This window comes from Fringilla coelebs (assembly GCF_963513975.1).
Source record: "Fringilla coelebs genome assembly, chromosome: 17".
Classification (NCBI taxonomy): domain Eukaryota; kingdom Metazoa; phylum Chordata; class Aves; order Passeriformes; family Fringillidae; genus Fringilla; species Fringilla coelebs.
In genome coordinates this window covers 2,066,847-2,081,632 of record NC_140043.1, presented here as the reverse complement: position 1 = coordinate 2,081,632, position 14,786 = coordinate 2,066,847, and the positions used below count along the sequence as shown (strand labels likewise).

At 61.1% G+C, this 14,786-nt stretch overlaps 1 protein-coding gene across 1 annotated transcript in view; it reads right to left on the bottom strand.

The window, feature by feature from the left end:
- The window catches only part of RTN4R (reticulon 4 receptor), a gene marked incomplete at its 5' end in the record, with an annotated part of 100,765 nt that overhangs the window by 74,610 nt on the left and 11,369 nt on the right, over positions 1-14,786 (bottom strand). The window contains one exon of the mRNA XM_084216978.1: positions 14,423-14,622. Within this exon, the coding sequence (XP_084073104.1) occupies positions 14,423-14,622 (200 nt within the window). The remainder of the gene's footprint in view (positions 1-14,422; positions 14,623-14,786) is intronic.

The following is a 14,786-nucleotide window of genomic DNA, read 5'->3' as shown; positions in this document are numbered from 1 at the left end:
AGCCCCAGTGTCACACACCCAATCCCAGTGTCACACACCCAGCCCCAGTGTCACACAGCCAATCCCAGTGTCACACACCCAATCCCAGTGTCACACACCAATCCCAGTGTCACACACCCAATCCCAGTGTCACACACCCAGCCCCAGTGTCACACACCCAGCCCCAGTGTGACACATCCAATCCCAGTGTCACACACCCAATCCCAGTGTCACACACCCAGCCCCAGTGTCACACACCCAATCCCAGTGTCACACAGCCAGCCCCAGTGTCACACACCCAATCCCAGTGTCACACACCCAATCCCAGTGTCACACACCCAGCCCCAGTGTCACACAGCCAATCCCAGTGTCACACACCCAATCCCAGTGTCACACACCAATCCCAGTGTCACACACCCAATCCCAGTGTCACACACCCAGCCCCAGTGTCACACACCCAGCCCCAGTGTGACACATCCAATCCCAGTGTCACACACCCAGCCCCAGTGTCACACACCAATCCCAGTGTCACACACCCAGCCCCAGTGTGACACATCCAATCCCAGTGTCACACACCCAGCCCCAGTGTCACACAGCCAATCCCAGTGTCACACACCCAGCCTGTGTCACACACCCAGCCCCAGTGTGACACATCCAATCCCAGTGTCACACACCAATCCCAGTGTCACACACCCAGCCCCAGTGTCACACACCCAGCCCCAGTGTCACACACCAATCCCAGTGTCACACACCCAATCCCAGTGTCACACACCAATCCCAGTGTCACACACCCAGCCCCAGTGTGACACATCCAATCCCAGTGTCACACACCCAGCCCCAGTGTCACACAGCCAATCCCAGTGTCACACACCCAGGCCCAGTGTCACACACCCAGCCCCAGTGTCACACACCCAGCCTGTGTCACACACCCAATCCCAGTGTCACACACCAATCCCAGTGTCACACACCCAGGCCCAGTGTCACACACCCAGCCCCAGTGTCACACACCCAGCCTGTGTCACACACCAATCCCAGTGTCACACACCAATCCCAGTGTCACACACCCAGCCCCAGTGTCACACACCAATCCCAGTGTCACACAGCCAGCCCCAGTGTCACACACCAATCCCAGTGTCACACACCCAGCCCCCGTGTCACACACCAATCCCAGTGTCACACACCAATCCCAGTGTCACACACCCAGCCCCAGTGTCACACACCAATCCCAGTGTCACACACCAATCCCAGTGTCACCCAGCCTGTGTCACACACCCAATCCCAGTGTCCCCTCCGCAGCAGGATGCCAGGCTGGGAGAAGCCAGCAGGGATTTACTGGGAGGGCCTGGTGCTCTGGCACACACAGGGGAGGTGCTGGGGGGCTGCTGGCCCCTCTGTCACTCAGTCAGGGTCTGGCCAGCAGGGCTGTCCCTCCCCCCTGTCCTGGTGACCCCAGGGCCAGCAGAGCCCCAGAGCACACATCCCCAGCAGCAGAGGGGGGAACACCCCAGACATCCCACGGAGCTTCAGGGGCTTCCACAGCAGTGCTCCCACCCCAGCCTTAGGGGGGCTTCAGGAGCAGGGCTGGGGCACTAATGTCACACCACGGGTCATGGGCTCACATGGGCCACGCTGAGGCCTGAATTTTAGGAGGAGAGGAGCAAGTTAGAGCCCTCAGAAACACAGGTAAAACCAGCAGGGCCACAGCACTTCCAGAGGAGAGAGCTCTGCAGCCAGGAGCTGCCTTGGCTGGGAGGGAACAGGGCTGGAGCAGGCACAGGCTGAGCTGGGGGGTCCTTGTGGCTATAAAAACAGGATCACAGAACCCTGGAATGGTTTGGATTGAGAGGGACCTTAAAGCTCACCCAGTGCCACCCCTGCCATGGGCAGGGACACTTGCCCTGGCCCAGCTGTGTCTCCATGCAAAGCACTCTGCACCTGCCCCAGGTGTCCCCAGGTCAAACTTTTCCAAGCTCCCAGTAAACCCAAGCTCCCCAGGAAATGGATAAACGCAGTGTTCTGAGGCAGACTCTGTCCCTGCAGCCCAGCTGGCCGCCCCAAAGCTCAGGATTAATTGTAAGCCTTGAGAAACTCCAGGAAAGCCAAAAATAAACACAGAGAAAGCAAAGCATTTCCCATGAAACACCGTGGCCAAGGCAAGGCTCTCCTGGGCTGGCTCCCCAAGGCAGCTCGGGGTCATTTATGGTGCCACTGCTACAAGTGTCTCTCCTTGGCTGGGCTGTGCCCTGGAGCTCCCTTCCAGCCTGGGAGAGAAGGGGACTGGGACTGGACAGGATGCCAGGCCAGCAGCACCCCCAGCCCCTCCCAGAGCCCCTTCCCAGGGCTTTGGGACCCCAGCAGAGGACACAGCCTCAGGAAAACAGGAGCAGTGGGAATGATGTGTAAACAACCACACTCTGATCTCCAGACCTCAGTGCCTCAGCAGCAAAATTTGTGTCGTGGTAGGAGCTGGGTCTTGGTAAAGGCTTGGGACAAATGCTGCTTGGGCTTGTGGGTGACATCAAACCCAAGGGTGTGCCCTTGGAGGTCACCTGAAGATGAAGCTGCACCCCTTGGCCAGGCTCTGCCTCCAAGCCCAGCTGGAGCCTCCTCTCACTTCACCCCAATGTCAGAAACCAAGGTTCAAACCTGGAACATCAAACCTGGAACATCAAACCTGGAACATCAACCCTGCAAGGGCTGGGCTGATCCTCCTGCCATGCCCAGGGAGGTTGGGGGGGAGCAATCCCTTTGCTTCCCCCCCAGGAGGGCAAAAATCCATTTTGTGGCCTGAAGGGGAGCCAGCTGAGTGGGGGATGCAGCAGCTCTGCCCAGGGCTGTGTAAATGTGGGGGAGCAGGGTGGGCTGAGAGGTGCAGCCCATGAACCCAGCCAGGGCAGCTGGACAGGGCTGGGAGCAGCCTGGGACAGTGGAAGGTGGCCCTGCCATGGGGGGTGGCACTGGATGGGCTGCAGGGTCCCTCCCAAGCCAAGCCCAGCCATTCCATGTTCCTGTGGCTCCTGACTGGTCCTGCAGCAGTGACCCTGAGCAGCAAAGGGACCCTGGGCCTGGGGACATCCCTGTCCTGAGCCCTGGGGACAGCAGGGCCACTGCTGCCACTGCTGCTCTGCCCCTGTGCCAGCCGTGGGTGGGGATGCAGAGCAGGTCCCACACCTGGTCCCCACGGCCCAGCAGTGTCCCCCCACCACCCCCACTGGGGTCAGTGGCATCACCCAGAGCTCACATCACCATCATTCACCCCTGCCCCCACTCAGGACACGTCAGGGACAAACTGAGGGAGGGAGAGAAGTGCCTGGAGCTCATAAACCACCTTGTGCCAAAGGACCACCCTCTGCACTGGAGTGTGTGCTGGGCACAGCCCCAGAGTGCCCCAGCAGCCACCAGAGCCCCCTCCACTTCCTCCTGGCCATCCCAGCTCATTCCCACCCCCCAGCCCTGCTCAGCCTTGGCCAGGGCTGCTCTCAATAATCACCACTTCTGCCCAAACTGAGCCAAACTGAGCCAAGCCAGGAAGAGGAAAAAGCAGTGCCACAAATGCATGGCATGAGCTACATGGCAGGCACTGAGGGGCTGTGTTTGGGGCTGGAATTGTCCAGGCAGGCCTGTCAGGCAAAGGCAGGTTCTGTATTTACCTGGGTTAAAGGTAAGAGGGGACAGAATTAAACAAATCAATTCAATTCAACCAGCAGGAAGTTGTGCCAGGGCAAGGTTCTTCCCCCAGAGGGTGCTGGCACTGCCCAGGCTGCCCAGGGAATGGGCACGGCCCCGAGGCTGCCAGAGCTCCAGGAGCCTTTGGACAGCGCTGCCAGGGATGGACAGGGTGGGGTTGTTGGGGGTCTGGGCAGGGACAGGGGCTGGATGATCCTGAGGGTGCTTTCCTGCTCAGCATATTCTGGGATTCCATGAAACAAATGGCAGCAGGGGACCAAAGCAGCCAGGCTTCATGGTGGCAACGTCCCCAGAGTCCCAGCCCTGCAGGGGACAGGAGAGCCACAGGAGCTGTCCCAGCTGAACTTTCAGGCAGAAGCTGCCAAATCTCTTTCAGCCCTGGGACACTGGAGGCTCCCCCAGCCATTTCCAGAGCAATTCCTGTCACCCATAGCTGGATGTGCAGATGTTCAGGGCTGCAGATCCTCAGCAGGGCAGGGCAGCAGCAGGAAATGCCGCACTCCTGGAAACCCAGAGCACCCCTGTGCCACCAGAGTGCTGCTGCTGACAGCAGAAGGAGCCCGGAAAAGCAGGAGGGGAAAGAATCCTGTGTGGAAACTGCTGCTTCCTGCTGAGCTGGACAGGGGCAGAGCCAGAGAGCTCCACTTCACCAGGAACAGCTCCAAAGGGCCCCTGCACCCCGGGCAGGGCTGCTCTGAGCAGCACAGAGAGCAGAGCTGAGCCCCACACAGCAGCCTGCAGCACTCCCCGACCCCGGGATCAAACGGGGATCCTGCCACGGGAACGTTCCCAGCACACGGGCTGCTCTCAGAAGGGAAAGGGACAGACAGCCCTCTAGTGTAAAGCCAATGCTAACCGTGTTTGCACGGCCACAGAGCATTGATCGGGGCCAGATCCCGCAGCATGTGTGCCTGGGGAGGAGCCTGGGCACAGGGAGAGGGACAGCACGGCTCCCACTGCTCCTGGAAACACGGCAGGGATGTGCAATCCCAGAATCCCAGACTGCTGGGGTGGGAAGGGACATGAAAGCCCATCCAGTGGCAGGGACACCTCCCACTGTCCCAGGCTGCTCCAGCCCCAGTGTCCAGCCTGGCCTTGGGCACTGCCAGGGATCCAGGGGCAGCCCCAGCTGCTCTGGGCACCCTGTGCCAGGGAACAATTCCTAATTCCCAATATCCCATCCAGCCCTGCCCTGTGCCAGGGCCTCACACCCTCCCAGGGAAGGCTCTTTCTTGGAGCCATTCCCTGGGTCCTGTCCCTCCAGATCCTTGCGCTGCAAGTCCCACAGGTCCTGGAGGCTCCCAGGTGACCCAAAAGGTTTCTGAGAGCCCAGCCTGGCCAGCAGCTCACGGCACATCCCTGCAAGGCCCCCACGGGAGCAGGGAGAGCTGAGTTTGGGGGCTCCAAAGGTGTTTCCCTTTCTCTCCCTGCCCTGTGCAGAGAGCCAGGCTGAGCTCCCCCCTCCCGGTGCTGTGTTGTGCTCAGGGATCATTGCCCACGGATCCCACCATCACTCACCGCCTCTAGAAAGAGGCACAATTAAAATCAATATTTAAAGTAGAGGGAGGTTTGAGCAGCCCCACAATTCACAGTGACACAACAACCCAGGGTGCAGGGCTGAGCTGCAGCGCCCAGAGCGCACTTCTGCCCACAGTCTTCAAAATTTAATGAAAACACACCAGTTTTAAACACTTCCCCAAATCCAGCTCGCAAAATCTGTCACTTTGATGTGAACGGTCCCAGTCTCAGACTAATCAGTCACTTTTACTTCCTCTTTAGTAGCTAAAGACGCAAATGAACTCCCTGCAAACCTCACAGCTCCGGGAGGAGAATTTAGCAGCCAGATGGTTCTTGCAAAAGATTGGTTTTTAAGAAAAAAATAAAAGTGAACCCGTTTCCCCCCGTGAGCAGCTCACGGGAGATGAGGTGACACATCACAAGTGTGACATTAGAGCATCACTTCTGCCAAAGAAATGCCCCTTCCTAAAGCACCACGTAAATCACAATTATCACTAATAAGGGATCAATTAGTGCAAGGCACTGTAATTATCCCCTGCACTCAGGGAAGAAAGGGAAGCATCACGCTGGAATGCAAACATCCCTTTGTTTCCAGCAGAAGGTGCAGCACGGAGAGGGAAAACAAAGCACAGAGCGCTGGAAAGGCACCAGGACTCCCCGAGCCAGGGAGGGAACGTGTCCAGCTCCAGCGGGACGAGAAAAGCTGGGCTGGAAACTCCGATCCAGGCACGGAGCCTCCCTCTGCCGCTGAGCCCGCTGCTCTCCTGGGCAGCTGCAGCCGCGGACGGGATCAGAGCACGGCTGACAATAAAGGCTCAGACCAGGGATCGAGGACAGAAATGCTGGACAAGGAGGTGTCCGGGAGTGGGCTCCGGCCAACAAGCACCTTGGGGCACAGGGGTTTGGATCCTCTCGGGATGCAGCTCCTGGAAGGAGGAAGGAGCTGATGTCCAGCCTTGTCCTGGGCTGGCTGGGCTGGAACTCCACTGTCCCAGGCTGCTCCCAGCCCCAGCGTCCAGCCTGGCCTTGGGCACTGCCAGGGATCCAGGGCAGCCACAGCTGCTCTGGGCACGCTGTGCCAGGGAACAATTCCTCATTTCCAATATCCCATCCATCCCTGTCCTGTGCCAGGGCCTCACACCCTCCCAGGGAAGGCTCTTTCTTGGAGCCATTCCCTGTGTCCTGTCCCTCCAGATCCTTGCACTGCAAGTCCCACAGGTCCTGGAGGCTCCCAGGTGACCGTTTCTCTCTGCACAGACACATCCCACCTTGCCAAACTCTGCATCTGCTCTGAGGCTTTCCAACGACCCCTCTGGACAGGGCAGAGTGTGGAGCCCTCCCAGCCCTCCCCCAGCACCCCCAAAGGGTTTCTGAGAGCCCAGCCTGGCCAGCAGCTCACGGCACATCCCTGCAAGGCCCCCACGGGAGCAGGGAGAGCTGAGTTTGGGGGCTCCAGAGGTGTTTCCCCTTCTCTCCCTCACCTGTGCAGAGAGCCAGGCTGTGGGAACTCTGGACTCCTTCAGGTGTTTCTGACCCACTGCTGAATAACTCCTCATCACCACAAAGAGAGAAACCACGTGCTAGGTACCCAAATGTCAGAGCTCTTGGAGGGAGTGAGAGTGGGCAGGGTTAGGAAGTGATGTTGTCCTGAGTGGGGCAGGAGGTGCAGGGAGTTCTGCTCCTGGGGCTCCAGCCCCTTCCCAGCTCCCTCAGCCCCTCCTGGGGCTCCAGCCCCTTCCCAGCTCCATCCCCTTCCCTGGACACGCTCCAGCCCCTCCAGGTCTCTCCTGTCAGGAGGCTCCCAGAGCTGCCCCAGCACTGGAGGTGCCCCAGCAGTGCCAGCTCAGGGGACGAGCACTGCCCTGCTCCTGCTGCACCCCAGGGCTGCCACAGCCCAGGATGACCAGAAGCCTATAGGGTGTCATAGAACCAGAGAACCACAGAGTCCAAAGTGGTTTGGGTTGGAAGGGACCTTAAAGCTCTTCCAGTGCCACCCCTGCCATGGCAGGGACACCTCCCACCATCCCAGGCTGCTCCAACCTGGCCTTGGGCACTGCCAGGGATCCAGGGGCAGCCACAGCTGCTCTGGGCACCCTGTGCCAGGGCCTGCCCACCCTGCCAGGGAACAATTCCTCATTCCCAAAATATGTCCTAGTATGTCCTACAGGGTCAGGCAGAGGGAATTACTATGGTTGGGCTGGGCAAAGAGAAGGTGAAGGGAGATTTCATTCCAGCCTCCAGCTGCTCCAGGGCAGCTGAAAGGATGGCAGAGCAAAGCACACCTTTGTGCAGCCAGGTAACACAGCAAGGAGCCACAGCCAAGAACTGCAGCTGGGGAGCTTCAGTTCAGACATCAGCAAAAGCTTTTTCATCAGCTCCAGCACTGGAAAGGCCAGCAAGGCTCCATCACTGGAGCTTTCCAAAGCTTGGAGAGAGAAATGCACAGCAGAAATCCACAGCAGACCTGAGCTGAGGTGCAGTAGCCCCTCCTGCCAGCACCTCTGCCAGGGTTCTGGGATTTGGCCAGGTCCGTGTGTCCTCAGAGAGGTCTGTCCCTGTCCCTGTCCCTGCAGGGTGCCAGGAAAGGCTCCCAGCACAGGGGGCATCTGAGGACGGCAGAGCTGCAGGGGACTCTGTTTAATTACCATTGATGTGGCACAGCAGGCTGGGGGCTGGCACTGGGCCACATCCAACCGGCCAGGGGCTCCTTCCCCAGAGCAGCCACACAGCAAACACGGGCACAGACAACTGTCTGCAAGGTCTGCTGCCACCCTGAGTGCCCTGCTGCCACCCTGAGTGTCCCACTGCCACCCTGAGTGTCCCTGCTGCCATCCTGAGTGTCCTGCTGCCACCCTGGGCATCCTGCTGCCACCCTGGGCATCCCTGCTGCCACCCTGGGCATCCTGCTGGCACCCTGAGTGCCCTGCTGCCACCCTGAACGTCCCTGCTGCCACCCTGGGCATCCCTGCTGCCACCCTGAGTGTCCCACTGCCACTCTGAGTGTCCCTGCTGGCACCCTGAGTGTCCCACTGCCACCCTGAGTGTCCCTGCTGCCATCCTGGGCATCCTGCTGCCACCCTAGGCATCCCTGCTGCCATCCTGGATGTCTCTGCTGCCACCCTGAGTATCCCACTGCCACTCTGAGTGTCCCTGCTGGCACCCTGAGTGTCCCTGCTGCCACCCTGGGCATCCTGCTGCCACCCTGAGTGCCCTGCTGCCACCCTGAGCATCCCACTGCCACCTTGAGCATCCCACTGCCACCTTGAGCATCCCACTGCCACCCTGAGTGTCCTGCTGCCACCTTGAGTGTCCCTGCTGCCACCCTGGGCATCCCTGCTGCCACCCTGAGCGTCCCTGCTGCCCCCCTGAGTGCCCTGCTGCCACCCTGAGTGCCCTGCTGCCACCCTGGGCATCCCTGCTGCCACCCTGAGCATCCCACTGCCACCCCGGGCATCCTGCTGCCACCCTAGGCATCCCTGCTGCCATCCTGGGTATTCTGCTGCCCCCCTGAGTGCCCTGCTGCCACCCTGGGCATCCCTGCTGCTCCCCTGAGTGTCCTGCTGCCACCCTGAGTGTCCCACTGCCACCCTGGGCATCCTGCTGCCACCCTGAGTGTCCGTGCTGCCATCCTGGGCATCCTGCTGCCACCCTGAGCATCCCACTGCCACCTTGAGCGTCCCACTGCCATCCTGAGCATCCCTGCTGCCACCCTGGGCGTCCTGCTGCCACCCTGAGCATCCCACTGCCACCTGAGCGTCCCTGCTGCCACCCTGAGTGTCCTGCTGCCACCCTGAGTGCCCTGCTGCCACCCTGAGTGTCCCACTGCCACTCTGAGTGTCCCTGCTGCCACCCTGAGTGCCCTGCTGCCACCCTGGGCATCCTGCTGCCACCCTGAGTGTCCCTGCTGCCACCCTGAGTGTCCCTGCTGCCATCCTGGGCATCCTGCTGCCACCCTGAGCATCCCACTGCCACCTTGAGCATCCCACTGCCACCCTGAGTGTCCCGCTGCCACCTTGAGTGTCCCTGCTGCCACCCTGAGCATCTCACTGCCACCCTGAGCGTCCCACTGCCACCCTGAGTGTCCCACTGCCACCCTGAGCATCCCACTGCCATCCTGAGCATCCCTGCTGCCACCCTGAGCATCTCACTGCCACCTGAGCGTCCCTGCTGCCACCCTGAGTGTCCCTGCCATGGTACCTGGCTGTGACCCCTGCTTTTACCCCTCTTTGACACCTCCCCAGCTCTGCTCTGACCTCACAGGGAGCCAGCACAAAGTTCCCCATGGCTCCTGGACCAGCCCTGCCACAGCCAGGGACAGAGCCAGGCCCCCCAGGTCACCAAAGGGACAGGAGCGCCCACGGTGCTGACCCAGGCCAGGTGACAAAGGGCTCGGGCTGCCAGACAGGTGTGGAGGAGGACAGGGCACCTCCATCCTTGGGCAGACAGCCATGCTGGACAGGACAAGCCCCTGAGCAGCCAGATCTGGCTTTGAAATCAGCTGTGCTTTGAGCAAGAGCTTCTTTAGGTACCTCCAGAGGTGCTCCAGCTGTATCCAGATTATAACATCCAAAATATTCCAGGATTTCATGAAAGCAAATATTCTGAGCCTGGCTTGCCTGAGCCACGCAGACAGGACCCAGCACTGCTCCTTGAGAGCCATCAGGGTGATGCCTCAAAGTGCTGAGCTCTCCAGAAACTGAACTAAAAAGCCCAGCATTGGAGTGTTTGTGTTTCTTTGTTTCCAGTCTCCTTGATGCTTTGCATGTGCTCGTGGAGTGTTTCTGCTTTCCTTGACAACCGGGGAGGATTCCAAATAAAACTCAAGTGCTTTGCTAATCTCCTGGTTCCAGGAGAGGGACAATAAATGCTGTAAAATCTGCGGTGTGAAGGTTGGGAGGAAGGTGGGCCAGCCCAGAGACACAAACCTGCTGCGGATGCAGCAACAGCCCTCAGGAGATCATCAGTCTTGTCACCTGCCACTGTGGCACCGCTAAGGAGGTGATCAGGGGCTGCTCAGCCTCCTCAGCTCTGGGCTGAGTTTAAGCACATCCTGGGTCCCTCGGGACACAACTCAGCATCGCTCTCCGAGGACAGTGCTGGAAAAGCTGAGAGTACATCACAGAAACTGAGGGCAAGGATACAAACAGGGCCAAGAGCAGACTGCAGAGGCTTTCTAGGAGCACTCCAAAAGCAAAGCAGGCAGGTCAGGGCTGTGCCACCCCACGGAGGTGCTCTGGCAGCCAGGGCCTGGCCGAGAGCTGCCCACCGCCCAAGGGGAGCAGCCCTGTCCCCTGCCCTGGGCCCCCACGCCCTCTGAACACCACCCACCACCCCCCAGCCCCCCATTCCCCGTGTCCCAGCAGCATCAGGCACACACAGCTCAGGCTGAGGTGAGTTTGCACATTTGAGCAAACTCTGCACGAATTCCTCCGGCGCCTCTGCGCAAGCACGGCAGGATCCACCCTCGGCCTCTTCCAGCTGATTAAGACTTTTCAGTACAATTGTCCCCTTTTCCCTCAGCCTCTGGAAACCTCCAGGAGTTGCAGCCACAGCAGGAAAGGGGAGGAGAAGGTGGGCTTTGTGTCTCATCAGCCTCACTCCTCCCTCCCACAGCGCTGGGTGGCTGTGATGGAGATGCCCTGGCTGCTTCACAAATCCCAGACAGATCCACCTGGCCCTGGGACACAGCAGGGAGCTTCCCATGTGGCCAGCAGGGACAAGCCCTTCCAGAATGTCCCAGCAGGGACAAGCCCTCCTGGAATGTCCCAGCAGGGATGAGCCCTCCCAGCAAGTGGCAGCCCTTGCAGGACCCCGGCTGAGCTGTGACAGCCGCCCTGTGCCAGGTGCTCCTGTCCCACGGGGGCTGTGCCTCCTGCATAAAGAGAAATCCTCTTCAGGAACACCAAAAGAGGCGCCTGGCACTCAGGGATCTGTCTCGCTGAAGGTGACAGCAGCAGGGAGCGTTGCAGATCCAAGGGGAAGAGGACAAACCCCCGGCGGGAGCGGCTCCTCCCCGGCCCCGCAGGTGAATCCCGGCTGAGCTGGGGAGGGGCACCCTGGGAAGGGAAGGGAAGGGAAGGGAAGGGAAGGGAAGGGAAGGGAAGGGAAGGGAAGGGAAGGGAAGGGAAGGGAAGGGAAGGGAAGGGAAGGGAAGGGAAGGGAAGGGAAGGGAAGGGAAGGGAAGGGAAGGGAAGGGAAGGGAAGGGAAGGGAGCCCAGTGCCCTCAGGCAGCTGGGCTGGGCAGGGCTGTACACGGGCATCCTCCCCTGCCCTGCCCCCAGCTCACAGACTCCTTGCTGCTTCTGAGATGAAAAATGTGGAAAATTCCCATCTGTGCTGCTGGATTCTGGTTGTTCCTTCAGAAAGCCGAGGCCCAAGTCATTGCTGGGATCAGAAGAAGACTACACAGGGCCTGTGGCAGCAGGCACAGCCTGGCACAGGGAATGTGGGATCCCCACGGCCCTTGCCAGCTTCCAGCTCCACTGGAGGAGCGGATGGAGCAAGAGCCACTCTCCTGCCCTTGCATTCCAGAGCCTGGAGCGGGGCAGAGCAGAGATGCTGTGTGACAAATGTCCCTTTGCTCCTTCCCACCAGCCACTCCCTCTCCTTCCCACTCCTCTATGGACACACCAGGCTCCCGGGAGGTTTTCCCACGCCAAGCCTGGAGCCCCTGAGCTCGGCACTGAGGGAATTCATGAGGGGCCCGGCTGGTTTAGCACGTGCTGCCCACAGCCCTCCACACTTCCTCACTGCTTCTCATTAACTCCTCCTCTGGCCCAGCTTTGTCTAGGAAAACATCCCAGATCCAGCAGGGAACAACGATGTCTGCACCAGTTCAACGCCCAGGCACCGAGTGGTGCAACAGCACCTCCACCTTTTTGCCCTAAAATTCCTCTTTAAGCACATTCCTCCTTAGAAAACCTCTCCAAACACAGCCTTTGATGGGCCCATGGAATACAGGTCTGAGGTCTGTGCTGGGAAAGGGGGCACAAAGCCCAGAAAATGCAGCGGGCCCTTGATAAAAAATTTACATTATAAAGACAGGAAATACAGAATAACGCAATGAATGGTGTCTTCTCTCAAGAGGAAAAAAAAAGATCTGCTCTCACATCTGTGATGTTGATGTAGGTTCTCATATTACAGGGGTTTGTATTCGGGTTAAAAAAAAAAAAAAAGGAATAAGCACAGAAAGGCCTTTTTCAGTAAAAATGAATCGTGTTAATAAGGCAGCAAGTGCTGAGAACAGGGAAAGCTCTGCCTGTCCAACTGCCCCTGGTGGCTATTTCTGGCTTACAAGGCACTTGAAGCATCCTGGCAGCCCACAGTGGGAAATGTAGTCCAGATCCAGCAGGATGGACACTCAGCTAAACAGAATCCCCCAGGTTCGTCAGGACTTTCCAGCCAAACCTACCAGCAAGCCAGCCTCTCGCAGGAGCAATTCATAAACTGCAGCAAAAAAAAGCAAACAATTCAACCCCAAACTCCTCCAGCCTTGTTCTATAAATAAAGCCGTTGTAACACAGTTTTTCTATTTCATTATCCCCTGTGTTGTTCCACACGGTGCTGGCGGCAGCCGGGAGTGTCAGTGCGTGGGGAGCGCAGCGCTGCAGCAGCAGCGGGGATGGAGCGCAGGGGATCGGGGCACACCCAGCACCTGCACGGCTCTGCCGCCACCGCGGGTGACAAAGAGCCCCGGGCACAGCCGAGCGGGGCACCGAGCCCCGGGCTCGGATCGATGGCAGCCCCTGCGCCCCGGCAAATGGAGGCTCGGCTGTCAGCATCCCCTCCGGGCCCGGGGAGAAGCCGGCAGCCGAGCCTGCTCCCGAGGTGTTCCCTAAACAGGAATAAATTGGCCGTTTCGCGTTTCAGATCGACACAAAGCCTCTCGAGGAGGCGGTGTGCGGTGCGGATCGCAGCTTGGATGTGTCCTTTGATCGTCACAAATAAATCAGCCAGAGTGCCCTCCAAAATAGAAAGGGAAAGAGAATTATATCTGTGTCGCTGACGGGAACGGGAAGCGAGCTGGAGACGGCAGAGCCGGGAGCAGAGTCAGAGCGGGCAGAGGCTCCGCACGCCCAAACCTCCCCTGGCCAGCGCCCGGCCAGCCCGGGAGCTCCCACGATGGGCTGATCCCTCTCGTTCAAAACTGCAATCCGTGGGCCGGCTTCCCAGCGAGCACACCTGGGCGGCACACGCTTCTCCAGCGGGCCGAGCCCGGCAGCGAGCGTCCCTCCCGAGCCGGGGCCGCTTCCCGGTGCCCCCGGAGCCCCCGCAAGCGGCCACGGCACGGCAAGACCGGGGGGCTCCGGGAGCCGCAGCAGCCCCCGGCCCCTGCGACAGCCCTGCCCCAGCCCCAGCCCCAGCCCCGCACGGGCCGGGGAAGCAAAGGTTATCGGCGAAGTGCATGGAAAGGGTTCGGGCAGAGTCCGGCCGTGCCAGGCTGCGAGCTCCGTGCCTCCCCCCGGCGCTGCGAGCGAGTGGAAAGGGGGTCCAGCCCCGCACCCCCAGCCCTTCCCAGCCTCTGGCTCCCGAACACGAAGCGGCGGGACCCTAGGGGAGGGCTCTGCGGGGAGCACCCACCGCACCCCGGGACCCGCCGTCCCTGCGGGGCGCCCGGACCCGCCGGGAACTTCCCCGTCCGGAGCTCCGCGAGCGGGACGGGCTCGGGGAGCGGCGCCGGGGCTCCTCCGACGGCCGGGCTGCCCCAGCCCCTCTCCCGCCTGTCCCGGGCCCTCGGCCGCGGGATGCGGGATGCGGGCTGGGGACACGCTTTCCCCGGAGGCACCAACTTCGCCCGGTCACCCCAAGGCCGATCTGAGCCAAGCCAGGCTGGGCGGCGGCTGGAGGGGGCTTAGCCCGCTGCTCTCCCTCCAGCCCGCCGCTCCCTTTCCACAATCCCTCTGTCCTCCTTCCATCCCGCTGCCGCGCTCCGCGGCTGGAGCCGAGCCGTGCCCGGTGCTCGCTCCCCCTCCGGCCTCGCCTCCGCTCCGCTCCCTCAGCCGCGGCGCTCCCGCTCCCCCCGCGCCCTCCCCGCCGCTTCTCCCGGCCCCAGCGCCCGCTCCCGGCCCGGCCCCCGGCCCCTCTTCTCCTCGTGGGACCCTGGCCGCTGCCGAAGACCCCACGGGGGAAAAAAAGTTGCGGCGAGGGAAGTTCCCGGCACCGGGCGAAGTTGGGGCCGCGGCCGCCGTGCCCTGCCCGGGGGAGCCGCGGCGGCGGAGGGAGACCGGGGCGCACCTACCTTCAGCTATCGCCCTCTTCATCTTAGGGGTCGGGGAAGGCACGTCTGGAGGCGCAAAGTGGAACGGCAGCAGTACAATCCCTGGGAAAGCGGGGCAGATCCCGGAGCCAAACTTCAGCCCGAGCGGGGAGCGGCGGCGCACGGGGAGGGGGGGGCGCTCCCGGTGCCCTCGCTCATCGGGGGAATGAGCAGCCCCCGAGCTGGAGTCAGCATCCAGGCGAGGCTCCCCCTCCCTGCCTCGCCTCGTCTCGCCTCGCCTCGCCTGCCTCGCCTGCCTCCTCCTCCCTCCGCCCGCCCGCCCGCCGCACGCACGGGGCCGGGGCTGCGGCGGATCCCGCGGCGGGGAGCGGAGCCGGCTGCGCTG